The sequence below is a fragment of the Rhineura floridana genome, chromosome 1, assembly GCF_030035675.1.
Source record: "Rhineura floridana isolate rRhiFlo1 chromosome 1, rRhiFlo1.hap2, whole genome shotgun sequence".
NCBI lineage: Eukaryota > Metazoa > Chordata > Lepidosauria > Squamata > Rhineuridae > Rhineura > Rhineura floridana.
In genome coordinates, this window is record NC_084480.1 from 63,165,277 (window position 1) to 63,184,894 (window position 19,618).

The window sequence follows — 19,618 nt, forward strand, 5'->3', positions numbered from 1 at the left end:
CATTCTACCTGGTCATTATAATATAACAATTGTGTCACATGGTATAATAACTGTGTGAGGAAATTTATTTCTACTGCAAATTGCAGCAGGATGGGATTTTCATTGGGATCACAATTGGGAGGGAGGGGTTAAATCTCCCTTCCCACACACTGCAGCCCCAATAATAATTGGGGCCTCCCGTATTACACTTTCTTTAATAATAATAAAAAAAGGCATGGATGCCAACTCTGCAATAAAAGTAACATCTAGTTTCCTACCCTATGTCATAGAATGTTATGAGCGCACACAATATGGGGAGACACCTCTTTGGAGGAAGGGTATGATAAAAAAATGTGGTTATTAATCATGGAGATAAGGTTATGGCTGCATAATAACCTGGGACAAATTAAAAGTAGTCATAAATGAGAGGTCAATGAGGCCCAGTGGGTGAGGACTTTTGGTAACCCACCACTGATTCAGAGATGTCATGTTTTCCCCAACGGCTTATTCAGAAGATTGATTCTGTTAGCTGATTATCTTCTAGTGACTGAAGGGAGTCAAATTCTTTGTATTTCTGAATCTGCCTCTCACAAGTCATATAAAAGGTTTGCATTTAGGCTGGTTTAAAATACGTTTGTTTAACCCATTCCATCAGCAAATATGCATTTAAGTCGCATCATGGTAAACCTGTCTACCAGTACCATCCCAATAGTTCAGTGTCATTTCCTCTGGCATAATGTTGGTGTACCAAGCTGACTCTGGATGTTACTTTGTCACAACTGCATGAGTTGGTACTTTTGCAGTGGAGCAGCCACCACTGTCAAATAATGTAAAATTATCTACATCTATATCTAATCTATATCTAATCTATTACAATAGCTTTCCCTCTCCCGTTAGCAGTGGTGCAGTTAGGTAAGTTTAGACTCAAGACTTAATGGCTTTAGTACCCTTGGACTTAATAGCCTTATACTCCTTTAGATTAAGGGTGGCTAACCTGTGGTCCTGCAGATGTTCTTGGACTCCAATTACTGTCAGACCCAACCCGCATGGCCAGTGGTCAGGGATCTTGGGAGCTGTTGTCCAGCAACATCTGGAGGGCCACAGGTTAGCCACCCCTGTTTTATATGGCAATGCATACTATCTTACTTACCTCAACATATCGTTCAGGTGGCCCTGCTGCATTTGCTTATTCTGTTGAGTGGGGCCTTCCATCTCTACCCCTAAGTCCTGCCCGAATGCACCACTGTCCTTTCAGGCAGCCCTACCATGTCTGTCTTCAGAATTAACCCATCATAACCCATCATGGCACTGGCATGCCTAATATTTGCAAGCTACTGTGTTCATGTGATGTCTCTGTGTTGTACTTCTTTACAAATGTTAAGACCACACACTCTGGGCTGTGCTATCACATTATGTTGTATTATGTATTAAGCTATGGTTAAACAAATGTAAACTTTTAACATCACATCATATCACATACATGTGGCTGTTGTCATCCCAACCTGCCATCAAAAATACTTTATTGGACAAATTTTCTTTGCTCAAATGAAAAAAACGGTTTGTTATAATGTATTATTTTTAAAGTTTATCATAATTTATTATTTTTAAATTGTGACTGATAAAAGCTTTAATATGTTATAAATACCTGTAAAGAAAATATAATGTTCTCTTTTTTTGAGATAAAACATTATTTATCGTTCATATTACTTTTTCACAAAACACATACTGGCACCAGGAAAAGACTAACAAAAATAATTTAACGTCTGTACAATGCACTCTAGGTTGGAAACATTCAAGCAACATAATTTGTATCAGAGTAATTTAAATATAGATCTCATAAAATTTGAGGTACAATATAGGTACTTATCTTAAATTAAAAAAGAAAACACCATTTATTCAAAAAGGGTAAGCTTCTACTGGCCATTACTTCTGATGTTCTTTAAGGTGTGCAATGATGATTTTCACATAAACAATGAAGAATTACTTGTGCTGCTGTTCCCTAAAGAAAGTAGTCACTAAGTTTCATAATCTGAGCTAGATATTCATGAGGTCTAGAAGCACTGTGTTGTGTGTGATGTGACTCCCAGGTTCTGATAATTTAACAAGGAGAGGAAATTACCATTTCCCCCCACTTTCCCATGGTTAATCATCCATCATTACTTCAACTGGTACTTTCTGTTTAGGTTATCATATCACACAACTTTCTATTTCCCTATTTGAACTAAAGAACTTTCGAGTAAAACCCTCATTAAATCTACCACCAATTTTCAGTGTAAAGATTACATCATATGTTGAGTGGTAAGAAAGGCTGAACAGGGAGGTTGGGAATTAATATTATAAGAAAATATATTTGATTCTGACGATCTTTCCCTCTATTTTTGATGTTGAGACTGTGAGTGCCGTTGCTTTTGTAGCCACATGCATCAGCAGGCATGAGGGAACCCTAAGGTTTTCTGGAGTACAAACAATTTTGAGGGGGAATCCCTCAAGGGCGGGAACCTATAAAACAGGCCAGTTAGGTCTGAGAGTGCTCTGCAGGCATAGAATGCTAACTGATTTGGTGTGGGGGAAAAAACAGTAAACCAGGTGAGAGGGATGTGGAATATAGTGGCAAGAATCCTGAAGAGCAGCACCTCACACACTGTAACATTTTGTTGCATATCCCACTTGTAGGGAGCAGTTGTGATTCAGTTCAGTGTGATTCTTTTTTCACATTGGGCAAGTAAGGAATAACTCAATTGCACCAGAAGCGCATTGTAAGGCCATGTTAACAGTGACAGGAACATTAAAACAGGAAGCAGAATGAGAAATATCTCAAAGAAAGAACTACTTGCTTTGGGTGGGAGTAGGATGGATTTCCTGTTACAGATTTTGTGACAGCAATGATTGCTGTGCTATCTATGCTGATCATGCAATGACCAGCAAGGATATTGGCACAGCAATCATGTCATCTAAGGAATGTTGGTGCCCCTGAAATTTGCTTACCTCTCTATCTGGAAGCACCTGAGTAATGCAGTAGATAGAAACCTTACAGAGTTTTCCCAAGCTGATATGAACTTTCATGTTAAGATTCCGGGGGGATGGGGAACCCCTCTAGGCTCTCAAAAAACAAACAAACCATCTTCCCCCAGACTCAGAAATTATCAAAGTTCTTTAAAATCCAGTTCTGAGTCTTTTTTCCAGATCCTATCATAACCACCCCAAAGACAGAATTGGGAATGGAACAGTGTCAGATATTTCACTGCCCCCCATGAGCATCCAACAATCTCTGACCTGCATGCCCACTTACTGCCTGCCTCTCCCCCTTAAAAAAACACTTCACCCTGTACTTTCTTTTATTGTTGTCTGATGCTAGTGGTGTTGGCAGGGACAGGGAATGAGGCCCCTTTCCCCATCTCCGCTTTGGTGTCTGCTGTGGCAGTAGGGCCTAAAGAACTGAACAAACTATGTTACCCAGTGTTCCTTGCATCTGGTATGCAGCCATAGGAGCATGCAAGGTATTAGAGACAGAAGCTGGGATTCTCCTCCCTTCCTCCACTGTTGAAGCAGCAAGGAAAGTAAAAGGGGCAAGGGCAAAGTGAGAGGTTGTTGGGTGCGGAGAGGCAAAGAGATGGGAGGCTGCAAGTTCTTCTCTTGCTCAGATTTTGATCCAAACAGGAGAACTTTGGGGAAGTATTACAAGCCTACCTCGATTCTTCTTTTGAGCTGTGATTGGATAATGTTTGGATCGACCATTAGGGGAAAAAACTGATTAAGTGGGAAAATGGAAGTAATGTCCTTGTAAGCATGCTTACATGGAAGTAATGATCATTGACACCAATGGGTCCTAAGAGTCATGATCCCATTTATAAATGTATACATGCTTTGATTGTATAAGTTGTATATGTTAGTAGGCATCTATATTTCTTTGAAGAATTTTATTTGTACACTTAAGAAATTGAATAAAAAGAACATTTTTTAAAAAAGAGTCATGATCCCAAGAACTGAAGCTGTGTGTTCATCTACTTTCCCATCTATTACACAGGGAAGAAATGTATGCAGAGTTTCCACCTGGGAAAGATTAAGTTAATAGAAGATCTGGCCCAAGACATTGCACTGCCTGAGCCAAAAGACAAGGTGGTTCCTCCCCATATTCCATGTACAAAGCCTACCAGACTGGCCATTGAATCTTCTAAAGTGGAAACAGGACGCTGTATTCTACTGCATCTGAGGGAAGCAGTGGAGGTGCAGGGCAGACCACGTGGCACACACTACTCTGCATGGCACACACTACTCTGTCCAATCCTCCCTATCAGCATCTGCTGCTCAAGGTGGCTGCCTCACTCTTTCTCATGGTAGGGCCAGCCCTGGTTAACAGCCAATTTTTTATCTCATGTTGAGAGCCATTCCTAGTGAAGGGATGCTATCAAAAGGCAAGTGAACATGCCTCAAGGTTACAGCCAGTGTAAATAGGACCAAGGAGAATTTTTTTTAACCCTTGTTGTAATCAAGGCTACAATTATGCCTGCTTTAAAACCCAATTGATGTCAACCAGTGCAAGCATATTTAACAATTGGGTGGACTACAGTTTGATTTGAAATTAGGATTGTATTGATTAGACAGAATTAGACAGAGAGGAGAAATGTAACCATTTATCATCACTATTTAATCTCTTAGCTATGAGATTTATATTAGCTTAATCTTAACGCACTCGTTTACATTTTCCTGTTGATTCAAGAATGTATCCTCATTTGGGATCCATTGTCAACAGATTTTAACTTTAATCTGTACAAAAATTTGCACGTGAGGGAAAGGTACCATTCCATTTAACACATTATGATTTATACTTTATTTTGAACCTTACCTGATGATTTGGCACTTTTCATGGCATCCACCATACCTGTAGTAAGTTGTTGTGGGAGTGATGCTTTCCCACATTTTGTTTTCTCACTTGGACTCTTCACTGCCCTTCCAGCCTTCATGCCCTCATTTTGTTTCACTAGTTATTTTCTTCATGTCCTCTTTTTTTGCTTTCTTACTGTTTTTCAGCCTTGAACAGGATTCAGACTAAGGTGCATTCTCTACAGGCACTGCCACATCTCATAAAGCAGCCAAGCCAGTCTAGGTATCTTGCTTTGAAATGGCGGTTCCATGCAGTGGCGTCACTAGGGTTGGTGTCACCCAGTGCGGTAACTCCTTGGCAAGCCCCCAAATGTCCTGCTGAGCATGCACGTGCACACATGCACACAAGGCCAGCCACCCATGCCCTTGGGAGGGCGCGCGCCAGAGGGGCACCCAGCAAGAGAAGCAGGCCTGGGAATGCCAGCACTCCTCCCTTGCCCCGCTGATGCTGCTCCCGGTCTTGTCCACCTGCCTGCCTGCCTCCAAGGAGGAGTTGGCTGCTCCGACACTGACCCGGAGCGCTTCTCGGCTCCTTTGCTGGGCAACGGCGCGGGCGCCCTGCCCTGTGACGGGGCGGCTCTGGGTGTGACCCCCCTCATGGTGTCACCCGGGTGCGGTCCGCACTCCCCGCACCCCGCTAGTGACGCCACTGGTTCCATGCTCACTTTTCATTTGTTCTTAAAAGCACTCATGCCTTTCTTCCCTAGCTTTTCATTCTGGATAAAAGAACCTCTCTGCTGGAAGTTGACAAATATGTTTTTCACTGAGAAAGACAATGCCAGATCTAGTTATATTCAGTATTTGGTATTTATATTTAGAGTCCTTTGATTATATTTAGAGTTTTCTAGGAAGTCTACCTCTTGAAATGTGTGGACCTGGCTTTCATTATTTTGTAAAATTAACACATGTAGAGCCTAGCAGGGCAATCAGGTTCTAAGACCAGTGAAAGGTCATAGCTGGTGCCTTCTGATTGGCTCCTGATGCCCGGGTACTGGCATGGCACTAGTCACAATAGCACTGCTTGTGCCCATGCTTATGTCTTACTTTATTTGAATAAAACAGGCTGGTGATGGCAGCATCCTATTTATATTTCCCAGGATTATTTATTTATTTATTTATCACATTTATACCCGACTTTTGTTTCACCATGCAACCCAAGGTGGCATACATGTGGTTCCCAGGTGGTCTCATGTGGGTCTGACACACTGACCAGACCCAGACCTGCTTAAGTTCAGCAAGGTGGTGGCCTCATGTGCCTTCAGACCATAGACTGGGACCTGTATAATAAGTGTAGATCCATGCCTGGTTTGGATATATTAGGGAATTCTCCTGTTAAGTGGAATAGGGCTAAATGACTCCACATATAAAGTAGTGCATCAGCTGATCAGTGTGTCAGCTCAGCTGCATCTTTACCTATCTTGCACCTGACACTATATATGACATCAGGTGGGTGTGGCTGGATCAAAATGGCTGGACGGGCCTAATTAGGCCCATGGGACAGAGGTTCCCCACCAATGAAGAAAATTTATTGAACCACAGCAGTTTAAGCTGATCAGCTGTAGAGAATGGTTTTTAAAGGAACATTTTTACATGTGAATCCTCACATGATATAAAAAATGGGCTCATAGACAAACTTCGGTATTTTGGGGTGAAAGGTGTGGGGCGGATTTTGTGATGATACTGCCTTATTTCTTCTTGAAGGAATTATTTTCTATAGACAGAAGAACTCACCAAAATCAAGGAGAAGACAGATTGTTGCCAGCTTTTGTTCTGCCTGAAACACTGTCATAGACTGTGTTTGCTAACATAAATTTTTTGATAGGGCTAATAGAAATCAGTGCTCATATATTTGTTTGTAGCTTGTGAAGAAGGGAATTTCTAGTGTTTACTCAACATTTATGTTTTTATTTCATTCCTGAATGAAGCTGCCTACTCTCAGGATTATTGAAAGCTTTGAATAAAGTGGAGCTTACCTCATAACTGGCAGCAGCCTTTTCCTTTTCTCCCATTCTTTAGGTAGTTAGTATATAGAAAGCAATAAGAATTGTGATCATGCAAATTGAATAAGTGGGAGTCAGGTTGAAATGAGGAGTGTTATGAAGATGGGGTGGGTGTGAATGTTTCCAACCTAGTGCCTTACTCTCTCTATTTTTTAATCTTTGTCATTCAGAATATCAACCAAGGCTTGGAGTAGTCTGTCATCCCGATGTTTGTAGGGTTTGGAATTGTAAAAAAGGTCAATATAGTCACTATACAGAGACTCCTCTGAGTCTCTCAATTGGGAGGCTTGGTTTAGTTTCTCGAGAGCTCGATAGAAATGCTCATATGGAATGTTTGGATTTTCATTTAGTGTCTTCTTTGGTACTCGATTCCCACCCATCTGGCCACGAAATGCATTTTGCAGTAACCGGAGCATTGCGTCCAATAAGGCCATCTCCTGTGTTGTCTCTGTGCCAGCGGTACTTTCTGTCACCTTGGTTTTTTCACTCAGGTTCTCCTGTGTGGTGTGGTCCTGAAATATATATATATATATAAATATATGAAGGTGTCAAATATCAAGAGCCATTGAGTAGAAGTTCACGTGTTTCATGCAAATGCTGAATGAACTGGATGCCCCAAGAGCCAAACAGTGAATGCTGCTTGTGGGGGTGAATGCATACACCTAGATGTTCATGGGCTGAGGGCCAGAACATTCAATTTTCCCCACAGCTATTATGTGCCAGTGTGGTTATTAAATAGGTCCTCATTTAGATGTGAACAGCCCATGCAACATGATATGAGTAAACAAAGTTCTTTTGTGTTCCGGCCCAATGCCAGCAGTCAGCCATGTTGGGCACTAAGAGCTCCAGGGGTTCAGAAGGGCCCCTCACTGACCTAACCTGACAGCGCTGCCACTCCTCACCATCCCTGTTGGGCCACTGGTGGTACCACTTTTGAATGTGAATGAAGCTTGGCTTCTATCTGTGGTGGTTGACAGCTATTGTAATTTACCCAGAATTCAGTGTCCCAGCCTACAGATCTATAAAATCCATAAAACACAGTCTATAGATATATGAAATCTATCTATTTCATTGATCTATAGGCTGGGGCACTTTTGCTAGGCTCTCTGCCTAGCAAGCAGGCAGGTGGTAGCTATGATAAGGGACTAGTAGCAGTGAGGTCAATGCACTAAGGGAAAGAGAACTGTTTTCAAGGCCTATCTACAAGTGGGCAACAAAGGGGCCAAGCATACTTCTCTCAGGAGATGATTCCACAATCTTGGGGACCACAACTGAAAAGACTTTTTCTCATGCCCTGCCTACTGTACATCTGCTGGAGATGAGGGGATGTACAGAGATAGGCCTCAGAAGTAAAACAAAGTTCTCTCATACGGGAGAAAGTGATTTCTAAGAACCTCTGATTCTATGCCATTTAATAAAGGTGACCTGGGATTAGAGATGGGAATCTGTTGGCTGGGGCCACTTCAAAAGCATTCTGTCAACTTAAGAGGCCAGTATTGATTCAAGTTCATTCTTTGTCTGCTAGCTGCTGCTTTTACCAATCTGTTTTTCCCCTCACAAAAAATATTGATATTAATATCAATATTTTAAAAGTAAATATTAATATTTAAAGGAAATATTGATATTTTAAAAAGAAATATTGATAAATGAAATATTGATAAATGAAAGGAAATATCGATATAATTATCATTCTTAATATCGATATTTTAGAGGCAGATTTTTTTAAAAAAAATCTGTTTTCAAAAATAGCCACAGAAAATCACTACGAAAAAATCCAATTGCAATGACAGAGTAAGTGAATTAATGGAAAATTCAGTACCACATCCGAACTGGAGGAATTTTAGCACATCCCTACCTGGGAAAAAGAAGACTGGCAATAGGTTGTGCATCAGCACAAGCAAGACCTTCATGTACTTTCCAAACAGCGATCATGTGCCAACACAAACAGAACCCTTTTAGGTCAAAGATCCATCTAGTCCAGCAACCTGCTCATCACAGCCTCACAAGGTGGGGCTGATGGGAATTGTAGTCCAAAACATTTGGAGGTCACCAGGCTGGCGAAGGCTGCATGAAGCTATCATGACTAACAGTTGCTGTTATATCCTTCATGAATTTGTCTAGTCCCTTTTAAAGCTAACAGCCACCATCACATCTTGTGCCAGGGAATTCTATACATTAATTAGGAATATATAGACCAGAGAATGGAGTAAATCTGGAAAGACAAGCACATTTAGAAAGGGAAAGTGTCCTCCAATTTGATTCCACTGCTTCAAGGAAAATATAGATGGGCATGACAAGAGTGGATTGATACCTCTACAAAGTCTGTCATTTTTTCCACACCTCTCCTGTCATTTTGGACAGTGTTGTATGATGTATAGATACGAGGTTGCTTCATGTGCTCAGGCCGGGTTGAAGTGCCATGCAAAATCAATTTCCAGTTCACAATGCTTCCTTCATTTTGCAGTCTTCTAGACTGAGGGATAATAGCATAAGAATTAGGCTTCTATGCTGTATAGGTGTCAGGCACCAGAAAAAAAAAAGGGTGACAATGACTTCAAGAGTACACAAATGTTACGCAGAATGGCTGAATATAAACTTAACCACTCAATGCAGAGTTTGTGTTGCTCTTTCAAATCCACACATTGGCCTGTTGTACTAATTTTTCGTACCCCAGTTATGTTAAAATAAATCACACATACTCTCTAAAGCAACCACACAACTAACTACTTCTGTCTCAATGTTCAGAGATTAAGCATGGAACGATTATTAAAAACAATGCTGTTTTGTTTCAATTCATTGATTAGAAGCACCACACCAGTAATTTCCAACCAAACTAAGTTATAGGCAGAGCTTGGAAAAGTTACTTTTTTGAACTACATCTCCCATCAGCCCCAGCCAGCATGGCCACTGGATTGGGCTGATGGGAGTTGTAGTTCAAAAAAGTAACTTTTCCAAGCTCAGGTTATAGGTATATCCTGTAGCCATCCAGCTGTTACCAGACTACAACTCCCATCATCCCACCCTGACTACTGGCCATGCTGGTTGGGGCTGATGGGAAAGAGTCCAAAAACATGTGGAAGGTCACTGTTTTAGTGGATCCACCTAGTAACACCATCAAATAGTTTTAGCTTGTTATGCAACTCACAATTTTTACAATTTTGACATCTTACATGGAGACAAATACATATAGATCTTGTACATATTTTTAAATAATACTAATAACATTTTGTATCTGAAGTAACAAACAACTGTTCAACAAGCAAACAGCTGTTCTTCTAAGGACCTAATGACAAATTGTACTTATTCATAGCTGCAGTGAATCTCAGTGATGATCGCATGGGTAGCAGTGATTAAGGCGCAGAATCTTAATTAGTACAAAATTATTTTCTAGAATAATGTGATGCCAAGAGCTGAGAAAATGCTGCAGTCTGGATAACCCAGTTTGTGTTAAAGTTCAAATCTCTTTACACAAAGTGTTCTCACATGACTTTAAAAGGTTACAATATTCAGCCAACTTTTCCATTTGAGGGCTCATAACAGGCATTATTAATTTTGGGCTGGGTCTAGACTTACACAGCAATCCTAGGTATAGGAAACTGGCAGAATTTACACCACTTAAATTAAGCTGGTGTAAGTTATTCCTATTCCAGACTCTGTTCAGGAGCAGGCTACTTTTGTATGCAACTAGAGTTATGCATGCAACTTTGAGCCAAATACTGGATGAGGGAAATTATAGTTCCATCCCAAAGTAAATGCATATCTTGCACCTTAGAGTAAAATATCACATCCTTGAGCAAACTCCCCTCCACTCCAAAAAAACCAAATAAACCCAGAAGGACACCTCACCCATAAAAACATTAAAATTATTCAGCAATAAGATATACAAATTGTTCAATAAAATAAATAAATTTGTATACTACTTGATTGTTGCCCTGGGCTGCTACTGGTAGGAAGGGTGACATATAAATCTAATAAATAAATAAATAAATAAAATAAACAAAACCTCTAGGCAGTTTACAAAGAAGCCATAGTTCTGTAACAAGAGGTTACATTCATTTTTTACTAATAGAGCCAAACACAGATGGACACTATTTCTGCCCTCACCAGCCTGGTCTACCATTTTAAAGTAAAGGAAAGTGATCATATTTTGCCTATTTGAAATTTTCTCTACCTAGAGAACTTGTTTATAAGATGTCTAACAAGTACAAACAATTTTTATTTCAGTGTTTATACACTGCACTTTCATATGAAATGTCACAAAATAAAATGTAAATAACTAAATACATAAGTTTAGTGAGCGCACTAAATACATCCTGATTTCCTAATGTCACTTCAATATATCCTTATCTATATCTATATCTAGATATATATTTTTTCTGTAGTAATGTTTATTTGTCTTAGAAGCAAAGCCCTGTTTATGTTAAGGATATGTATATATATTTATGTATTGTTTAATTGTGACTACTGCACTTTTAATGAATTTTGGGTACCTTATTTTATTTTGCTATGGCCTATGGCTTAACACAATAAACACTATTCTGAATTCTGATGGTGATTTGTGGCTCTCAAAATCTGGGTTATTTGTGAAGCTGATCATATTTCCTTGCTTCTCATTCTGGTGGGGAAGGGGATGTACTCTTCTGTCTCCTTATAATATTATCCATGCATAGGACTATTTCAAAACCTTTCCTTACTTACCATATCAACAATTTTTAAAGTCCATGTGCCTTTTGGATCCTCTCCCCAGGTGTGAACTGACATAAAATCCCAATCTTTAAAGCCATTCGGTGATTTATCTCTTTGCCGTTCAGCCAGTAAGACTGTGCTGGTTCCTATATCAGATTAAAGGAATAAGCATCCCAATATAAGGTCACATAAGGAAAGTTGATGTGGCTTAGCAGAGACATACATTCAGTATCAGTTCATAGCTGACTGATGACCCTGAGTTTCACAGCTTCTGCCACTTAGGTTTACTGAGGATAAAAGCAATAAGGGAACAGCTTGTTGTCCCTCCAGCACTGTAATATCTGGATTTGGCATCAAAGGAGATACAGAGCACCTGTAGCTCTTAATATGCGGCCAAAGTAATTCAGCATATTGAGCAATACCAGTCAATGTCTTACAACTGAATTCATGGTATGACTTCTCGGAGGTTTAGAAATTAGGCTGCAGGAATTATAAGAATTGTAGTCAAGCAACATCTGGGAACCCAAAGGTTGGGAAAGGCTGGTCTATATTGGCAGCCGCTCTACACTGATTGTCAGCAGGTTCAGACGGTGGTCTTTCCCAGCCCTGGCGATGCCAGGAATTGAACTGGAATTTTCTACAATCAAAGCACGTGCTCTGGCATTGAGCGATGACCTTTCCTATTTTCTCTTCTCTAACTTATTCTACAACCTGCAACACATTTACTTTACAGTGGCCCTAGTGATGACAATAGAAGTGCTCTGGAGTAAGCAAGTTGGAGATTACAACATAAATGAGTCGATAAGAAAGGTGGCTTCCCTATTTTCCAAACTGACAAGAATCATAATTTCTCACACTATTTTTTTCTTGTGCTACCAAAAAAATGGATGAAGCATCAGAAGGGCTCGCTGCTAATTTTGATGAGAGCTGGTAAGAGCCATTGTGATTGGTATTTTGGCCATGAATCACCCTACCATAAAAAATAAAATAAAATAAATACATCCCTTGGTGTGTGGCATAGAACCTATAAGCTCGGAGAGTTCTGTTATAGAAGAATTATGTTGCCAAGACAATAATGGCTGGTTGCAGATAGTTTAAGCGCTGCATGACCTCCTTAAGGGAACCTTATATTTCAATTATAACTCTGCTGGATCTCCTCACTTTAGACTATAGGTCTTAGCAGAGACTTCCATGCACATGATTTAACTAAGGCTAAGCCAAAGAAGTGCTCCTGCAATTTAGTCCCATGTGAAAGTGGTGATGGGCATTTTCAGAGACTTTCTGCAATAAGAAACAGCATCTTTGCAGGTGTTCTTCCTTGAGAATGGCCCAATGGGAATGATGCTACACCATGATGTGTAGCTCCTTTCCCAGGGCATTCTTGGTTTTAAAAAATATGGTTACCTCCATTGGCTGCCCCCACTTTTTCTTAAGACCCTTTTGCCCCATCCCCTGAAATCATTGAAAAAGTGTCCCATGTATACATTCAGCAAAATCATTCTACGCAGAGCCCAGGTACAGTACCTTTGCAAATGCCTGAGCCATTGTTTGTCCTTGCCTATTGTGACAAGGGGCACATTAGACATGGCTATCTCTTCCTTTACTTCTAGGATAAATGAATTTTCCAAGAAGTGAGCTGGAGTCAGGAACAAAGTATATCAGATGGGGAAGATTTTTGTTCCCTTTTTTATTCCCTTTGGGCTTTTGTTTCCTTTTCCTTTAGACTCTTTGGGGGTTTCTCTTTATCTTATTCACAAATCACATGTATCAAGAACATTACAGTGGCTGCCCCACCCCCTCTGAAACGTATGAAAATCTCTGAAGCAAATATCTGCTTGATTTTGGTACAAGATAATAATACATAGTAATATGCATGTCGAGTCAACATGCAGAAGCACTTAATATTGGCAAACAATACCTTGCTATCCAAGAGTGCCATCACTGATGCACATTTTTAGTTTGACATTTTAGGCTTTTAGGTGTGCTGATAAGTATTGCACTTCCCAAAGAGTTGCTAAATCCTTGTGTCTCCCAAAATATTACAATGCAGTAGAAAGAAAGAAAGAAAGAAAGAAAGAAAGAAAGAAAGAAAGAAAGAAAGAAAGAAAGAAAGAAAGAAAGAAAGAAAGAAAGAAAGAAAGAAAGAAGTATGCCTAGGCCAATGGCAGCTGGTGGTTCCATGTCAGTGAGGCAGTGGAATCCACTCCTGGTTTTAGTCTGAACTTTCAAGGACCTGTCTTGAAAGTCTGGACTAAAAACCAGGAGTAGATTCCACTGCTCCATTGACATGGAGCTACCAGCTGCCACTGGCCTGGGATACAATTACTAGGTATAGCAGAAATGGACAGTTTGTCTCCTATACCTGATGGAGAAGTTAGGGTCACATGAAGATCACCTCTGCGGGAATATTCAATTGTTGCTTCAAACTGTACATGTTCCAGGGATTTAATGGCATTTTCTTGACCTTCACAAGCTGTTGTGGGAATTTCAATAGTAACTTCACCGCTAGCTCTTAACAACCTGGAAATGTTATAAGGAAATTGTCCAGTTATTTTCGTCATTTATTCCATGAAATTCTGTTACTTTTATTTGACCATTGTGATATTGTCTAATGGAAAGATATGGGCATCTTGCTTCATTTACTGTTCATGTAAAACTCCTTAGAGATAAATTCTAAGTGAATGAACAAGGGAAGCAGAAATATGTATAACTGTTTTTCTTCCTAGTGTATGGGAAACCCCTGATAGTTCACAGGTGCAGCATCAGCATCTGATGTGACAATCTCAGGTAGGTGCAAGGACCCATGGGCATTGATGTTTGCTCTGGGCTTCCTCCATGAGGTAGCTTGGAAATAAATTTCCCATGACTCAGATTACCATGCTACATAGCACTGGTCTGAGATACTTGTGGGAAATATTGAAAGGTAGCTCACAGCTACTTGGTGCTGGGGATGGGGATGGCAAATCAGAGGAGACATCAGCACTGACTGCTCAGACTGGTGGCAGCAATCCAGGGTCTCAGACATTGCCTGCTACCTGATAGACTTTGGCTGGATTGAACTTGGGACCTTCTATGTACAAAGCAGGTGCTTTACTACCACTGAACTGTGGTCCTTCTCACATTCTTCTCCTCCTTCTTGTCCTGATACTCATGAAAGGGAAGCAGTCCACCAGGAACATTTTTGACAGAAGCACATCACCAGCTTGCTGGCTGGGACACAGCCACTATGCTGGCTTTCCAGCAGGTGGATTACTGTCAGTTACTGGGCGGGGAGATAGATGCAATGCAAATGCACCAGCAGAGGCAATCCAGTGCTCCTGCCAGTGTATTTGCACCTCACCAACATTCCCCACCTTGTCATTTCCTTTCTCCCTCCCAGTAAGCAACAGTGCCTCTCCTGCTGGGAAGCTAGCATATGGGCTCCGGCACCCCATCTAGTGGCCCACTTCTGATTTTAAGTGTCTTCAGCCTTCAGATAAAAAAACATTGGCAGTAGACATCGGCTAGTAACTAACAATTCTTACCTTGGTTCAAAGCTGCTATCCTTAACAATGCACTCTTTCTTTTCTGGTACTCCTTTCCAGGTTTTAGGGTCAGCCAGATCTACCAGTGCTTTAGCATTGAGCAATCCAAATCCAAATCTGCTGTTCACCATCAGTCCAGCTCCATTCTTCTTCCACCCTGGATTGTTGGCCAACGGATCGAATTCAGATGTCCAGACTACCAAATGTTGCATATCCCTCCAGGTTAGATTAGGACTATCACAAACAAAATTCTAGTCAATTTCTAAATAGCTCACTCAATGGTCTTTGGCCACAATCCATTGGATCCCCCCCCTACAAGTTAACACATTATTTCCAGCAGGTGGGGCTACCCTTAGGAAAGTTGGTGCTCTTAGCAAAATATCTGGAACTTTCATTCTCTCTGCTCTTCTTCACATAGCCCCAACAATTAGTGTCTCCCTACTGGGATGTCCATGTTTTTGCCCCTGAAAATATAAAGGAAGATCCCCTGCTTTAAGCAGGTACCTATTTACAGAACAGGGAATTTGGTTGTGTGAGCAGAAATAGTAGGCTAGATGTTCAACGTTACACTATTATACAATATTTGTTATTCTATTAAATATTTATTCACCTTTATATATTTATTAACAGTCTTCCCCATTCTAGCCTTCAATTTAAGCATTTTAGAATGCAGTTTTGTAATTAGAATGAGGAAGACCATATAGATTTTTGGATGATCTTTGCCACCCTGGGCTCCTGTTGGGAGGAAGGGCGGGATATAAATAAAAATGACTGAATAAATGAATGAATGAATGAATGAATGAAAGCTTTGTACCCCCAGATTTCATCCAGCCTCTGGGAAGATCACCATCCTGAAACCTGCAGGGCATCTATACCTGCGTGACCTAAATAAATATTTGACAATACCTGTGGCTTTTATTTTTACTGTGATCCATACTGACCGTGCAATCCAATACATGTCTACTGGATTCAGTGGGACTTACTCCGAGGTAAGTGAGTATTGGATTGCTGCCTTAGACATGCTTAGGGTAGACCCAATGGAATCTATGAGATTTTAGTTACAACATAATTCTAAGCATGCTTGCTCAGAAGTACTGTAAGTCCAAACTGAATTCAGTGGGGCTTACTCACAGGTAAGTGGGATACTAATTGCCCTGTTAGTCATGACTAACTGGAGTCCCATTGATCTACTCTAAGACTGATTAAGTCTAGAGCCAAGTTTAAACACTTTGGGAAGCTGTTGTATCTGGTTAAAGCAAATGCAGCTGACCTTAAAGGCCCTGAACTACTGGAGAGGGTGTTGCCATTATTTCTAGAGTTATGAGAACAAGAAAGAGAGAGGGTACTAAAAGGGAGTTTAAGAAGACTTACTTGGCTTCGAGTGCTAGCGCAAAAATCCCTGCAGCTAAAGGAGCAGAAGCAGAGGTCCCAGTGTGAGTGAAGGTGCATTCATTATGAAGATCAGCACTTATCTGAAGGAAATAAATACCAAACATTGCAGAATCTGAGTTTACCATCTCTGTTCACTAAACAGTCTTGTCTATGGGTTGGATCTAGACTTAGTTACTCTTAGAGTAGAGCCATTCAAACCAATGTGACTTATGCTAGTCATGCTTAATATAAGTCTCACTGCTTTCAATAGGTTTACCCTGAGCATAACTAAGTCCAGATCTAGTTCCTGTGTTCTGTAATGAGTCCCAGCCTTAGAGCATCTTTGCCCCTTTCTGATAAAATAATTTGGTTTAGATTGGAAGGCTCTTCTTAAGCTACATTTGTATCTGAATGTCTTGCATTAAAGAAAAATAGGCCCACGTCAAGCAGCTTGCCTTATTCTGAGATCCCAAGTAGCATAAAAATAAGTGTTCCAGGGTTACCAATCAATCATAAAACATATCATTATATTGGGCCTGGGACGTTTTAAAATGATTGCTGGCTTAAAAATTACACAGAGGTTGAGAGTGAATGTTCTTCCCCTTCAACAGAAGCACAACACTGTAATTTGGGAAATGATGCAGATGGTTTATTAGAAAATGAAGTTCTCCACTTAAAGTACCTCACATGCCTACAAGCAAAGGTACAATTTGTGGAAGTAGAGAACTAATATGTGCATGTACATGAGAGCTTTATGAGTCAACCACAAGGATTTGGAAGGCTGGTATTTCTGCCCAATCTCACTTTAGTTTTTTTGACCCTCCACCTCTGTTTCTCATCAAGACAGTTTTATCCCCATCCATGTTATAGGAGTAGCGTGATTGCCACTTCTATGCAATCACATCTTATGCCACTTGGGCAACATTTGAACTCAGGAGATCAGGTGGGAGGGGCCAATGACATAGCTACGTCCCACACCATTGTCTCCCCATGAATGTAGACAATGGCTTTTCCTTGATGGGGCCCTTAAATGCAGTGAGTGTGAGTAATTCAAGAGATCTACTGGTTCAGCATGCCCAAGAGAAAAGTAACACAAAACAAAAAGCCAGTAGTTGGGCTGAGTTGAGAGGCAAGCAGGTCATCGCAAAAGGGAGGCATCAGGGCAACATGAGGTCAGAGTGTGATTTGAATCTCTATGGAAGCTAACACTTGCCTCAAACCGTTTGGTTCCACTTCCCCTTAATAGTAAGACCCATTTCATTTCCATGGTGCCAGAAGTGGAACAGTCCTCGTGTAGAGGCTATTCAATCTCAGTTTCATTTGAGGAGGTGTTTGTTTGAAATTGATCCCTGTGAAAATCATAGGACATAGCACACTAAAGAGAAGGCACTTTGGAAGGTTTTTTGGTGTGTGTGAAAAATTTTCAAGAGTGGGGAGGGCAATTTCAATCTAATATCCCCCTCCCAATGTAAAAGAGAAGCCTGATTTATGCAAACCAGTGGCTGTGTGTTTGCAATGGTTTGCCATGGGGATCCAGCCATTATCAACATGCTTGCATCTTACTAACGAAGAGGTTAGTGGTGATAATTCCTGGTAAATTGCAGTGAGCTGCTGCACATAATAAATAGCTTTGGCATTCTTGCAGTTAAAGTGGACACCAGGCCACTGCTTTGTATGACAGACTGCAAAAACACTAACCAAAAGAAGCACATATGGATTCAGCCTCTCAGTCAGTAGAAAGAGCAGGGCATCACTGGTTACAGCAGGAACCAGCGCTTGGAAAAGTTACTTTTTTGAATTACAACTGCCATCAGCCCAATCCAGTGGCCATGCTGGCTGGGGCTGATGGAAGTTGTAGTTTTAAAAAGTAACTTTTCCAAGCTCTGGCAGGAACAGGGAACTCTGTGGCCCTTCAGATATGCTGGACTTCAGTTTCCCTCTGCCTCAGCCAGTGCAGCCAATGTTCAGGAGTTGTAATCCAACAATATCTGGAGGATCACAACTTTCCAATCCTTTTTTATAGGGTTGCATTTTTTTCTGGTTGGGTTGCAGTAAGAGGGGAGAACTCTGTGTTGCAAGATTAAATTAATCAGTTGGGCTGTGATCAGAAAAGTTTCCTGCTGTGAGAAGGAAAGGAAAGTTGCTCATTTTCTACTTAAGCACTGAAAGCACATTCAATCTGACCCTCCGCCTTGAAGGTATTGCAGATGTAGTTTAGCCCTCCAGGGTGACACAAGCTCAGATTTGTGAGAGCCTTCTTTTGCCCATAAGTAATATTTTTTTTTAGTGAACAACAGCACGAAGATAAAACTATAGGTTACTTATTGCACTCAAATGGGTGCCTGTTGTGTCTCAACAATGAGTTCTCTTTTAGCAATACCAACACACCTCTATCTAGCATTCCATTACAGAACAACTTGGCATATTAGAACATAAAACACTGATCAGATGATTTCCTCCCCTCCCCATAAAATTCAATGCTTGTTAAATCTGGTAAAAACAACCTACAATTTTCTGGTCAGTATAATCCCCACTGCTGTATGCTGTAGCCAGCGTTGAAGAGCACTTCTCTGCGTACCAGGGAGAATGGCCTTGTTGAGAAGCACTGCTGATGGAGACAGTGTAGATGCTATCTGTGTAGCCATCACAGTCACAGTTATCTCCTTGGCGGCCACCATTCCCAGAAGCCCAAACAAAAATTGAGCCTTTCCCCTTTCGCCCCTACAGGAAATGAAAGGAATGGCATAGTTATTGCAAGGATGGAAACATCATTGTTGTATATTCCCACAAGATTCATTCTTACAGCCATTTTGTAAGATGAAATGAACAGGGCAGCCATGAGTAAGCTATACAAATTGTTCAGGGAAAGTTTGCCCCCTTGGTTTTTATGGAACAATGTAACTGGTGCAATAGTACAACACTTCATTCATTTACTGAGTAACTACATGAATATAGGACAAGGCTCAGTTGAAAGCTGAATGGTGCAGTTTCTCCCTTGGAAATGAAAGGATAATTTGGCTAGGGAAGGTCAAGTGACAGGGCAGGTGCAGTGGATTGGAAATGCAGGGGTCTTCAAAGGATTGGCACCTGTGGAGTGAGGAGACAGGAAGGATCGATGGTGAAAACCTTTACACTGGGGGACAGAGTGGTTCTTACTGATGGGTAAGTAAAAGGGTG

General features: G+C 40.8%; 1 protein-coding gene across 1 annotated transcript in view; it reads right to left on the reverse strand.

The window, feature by feature from the left end:
* Nucleotides 1-6,331: 6,331 nt before the first annotated feature.
* The window catches only part of PCSK1 (proprotein convertase subtilisin/kexin type 1), a 52,230-nt gene continuing 38,943 nt past the window's right edge, over nucleotides 6,332-19,618 (reverse strand). The window contains exons 8-14 of the mRNA XM_061608850.1: nucleotides 18,950-19,162; nucleotides 16,442-16,542; nucleotides 15,071-15,304; nucleotides 13,909-14,066; nucleotides 11,559-11,692; nucleotides 9,172-9,333; nucleotides 6,332-7,372 (exon numbers count right to left, since the gene is read on the reverse strand). Coding sequence (XP_061464834.1) covers nucleotides 7,013-7,372; nucleotides 9,172-9,333; nucleotides 11,559-11,692; nucleotides 13,909-14,066; nucleotides 15,071-15,304; nucleotides 16,442-16,542; nucleotides 18,950-19,162 — 1,362 coding nt within the window. The 3' untranslated portion in view covers nucleotides 6,332-7,012. The remainder of the gene's footprint in view (nucleotides 7,373-9,171; nucleotides 9,334-11,558; nucleotides 11,693-13,908; nucleotides 14,067-15,070; nucleotides 15,305-16,441; nucleotides 16,543-18,949; nucleotides 19,163-19,618) is intronic.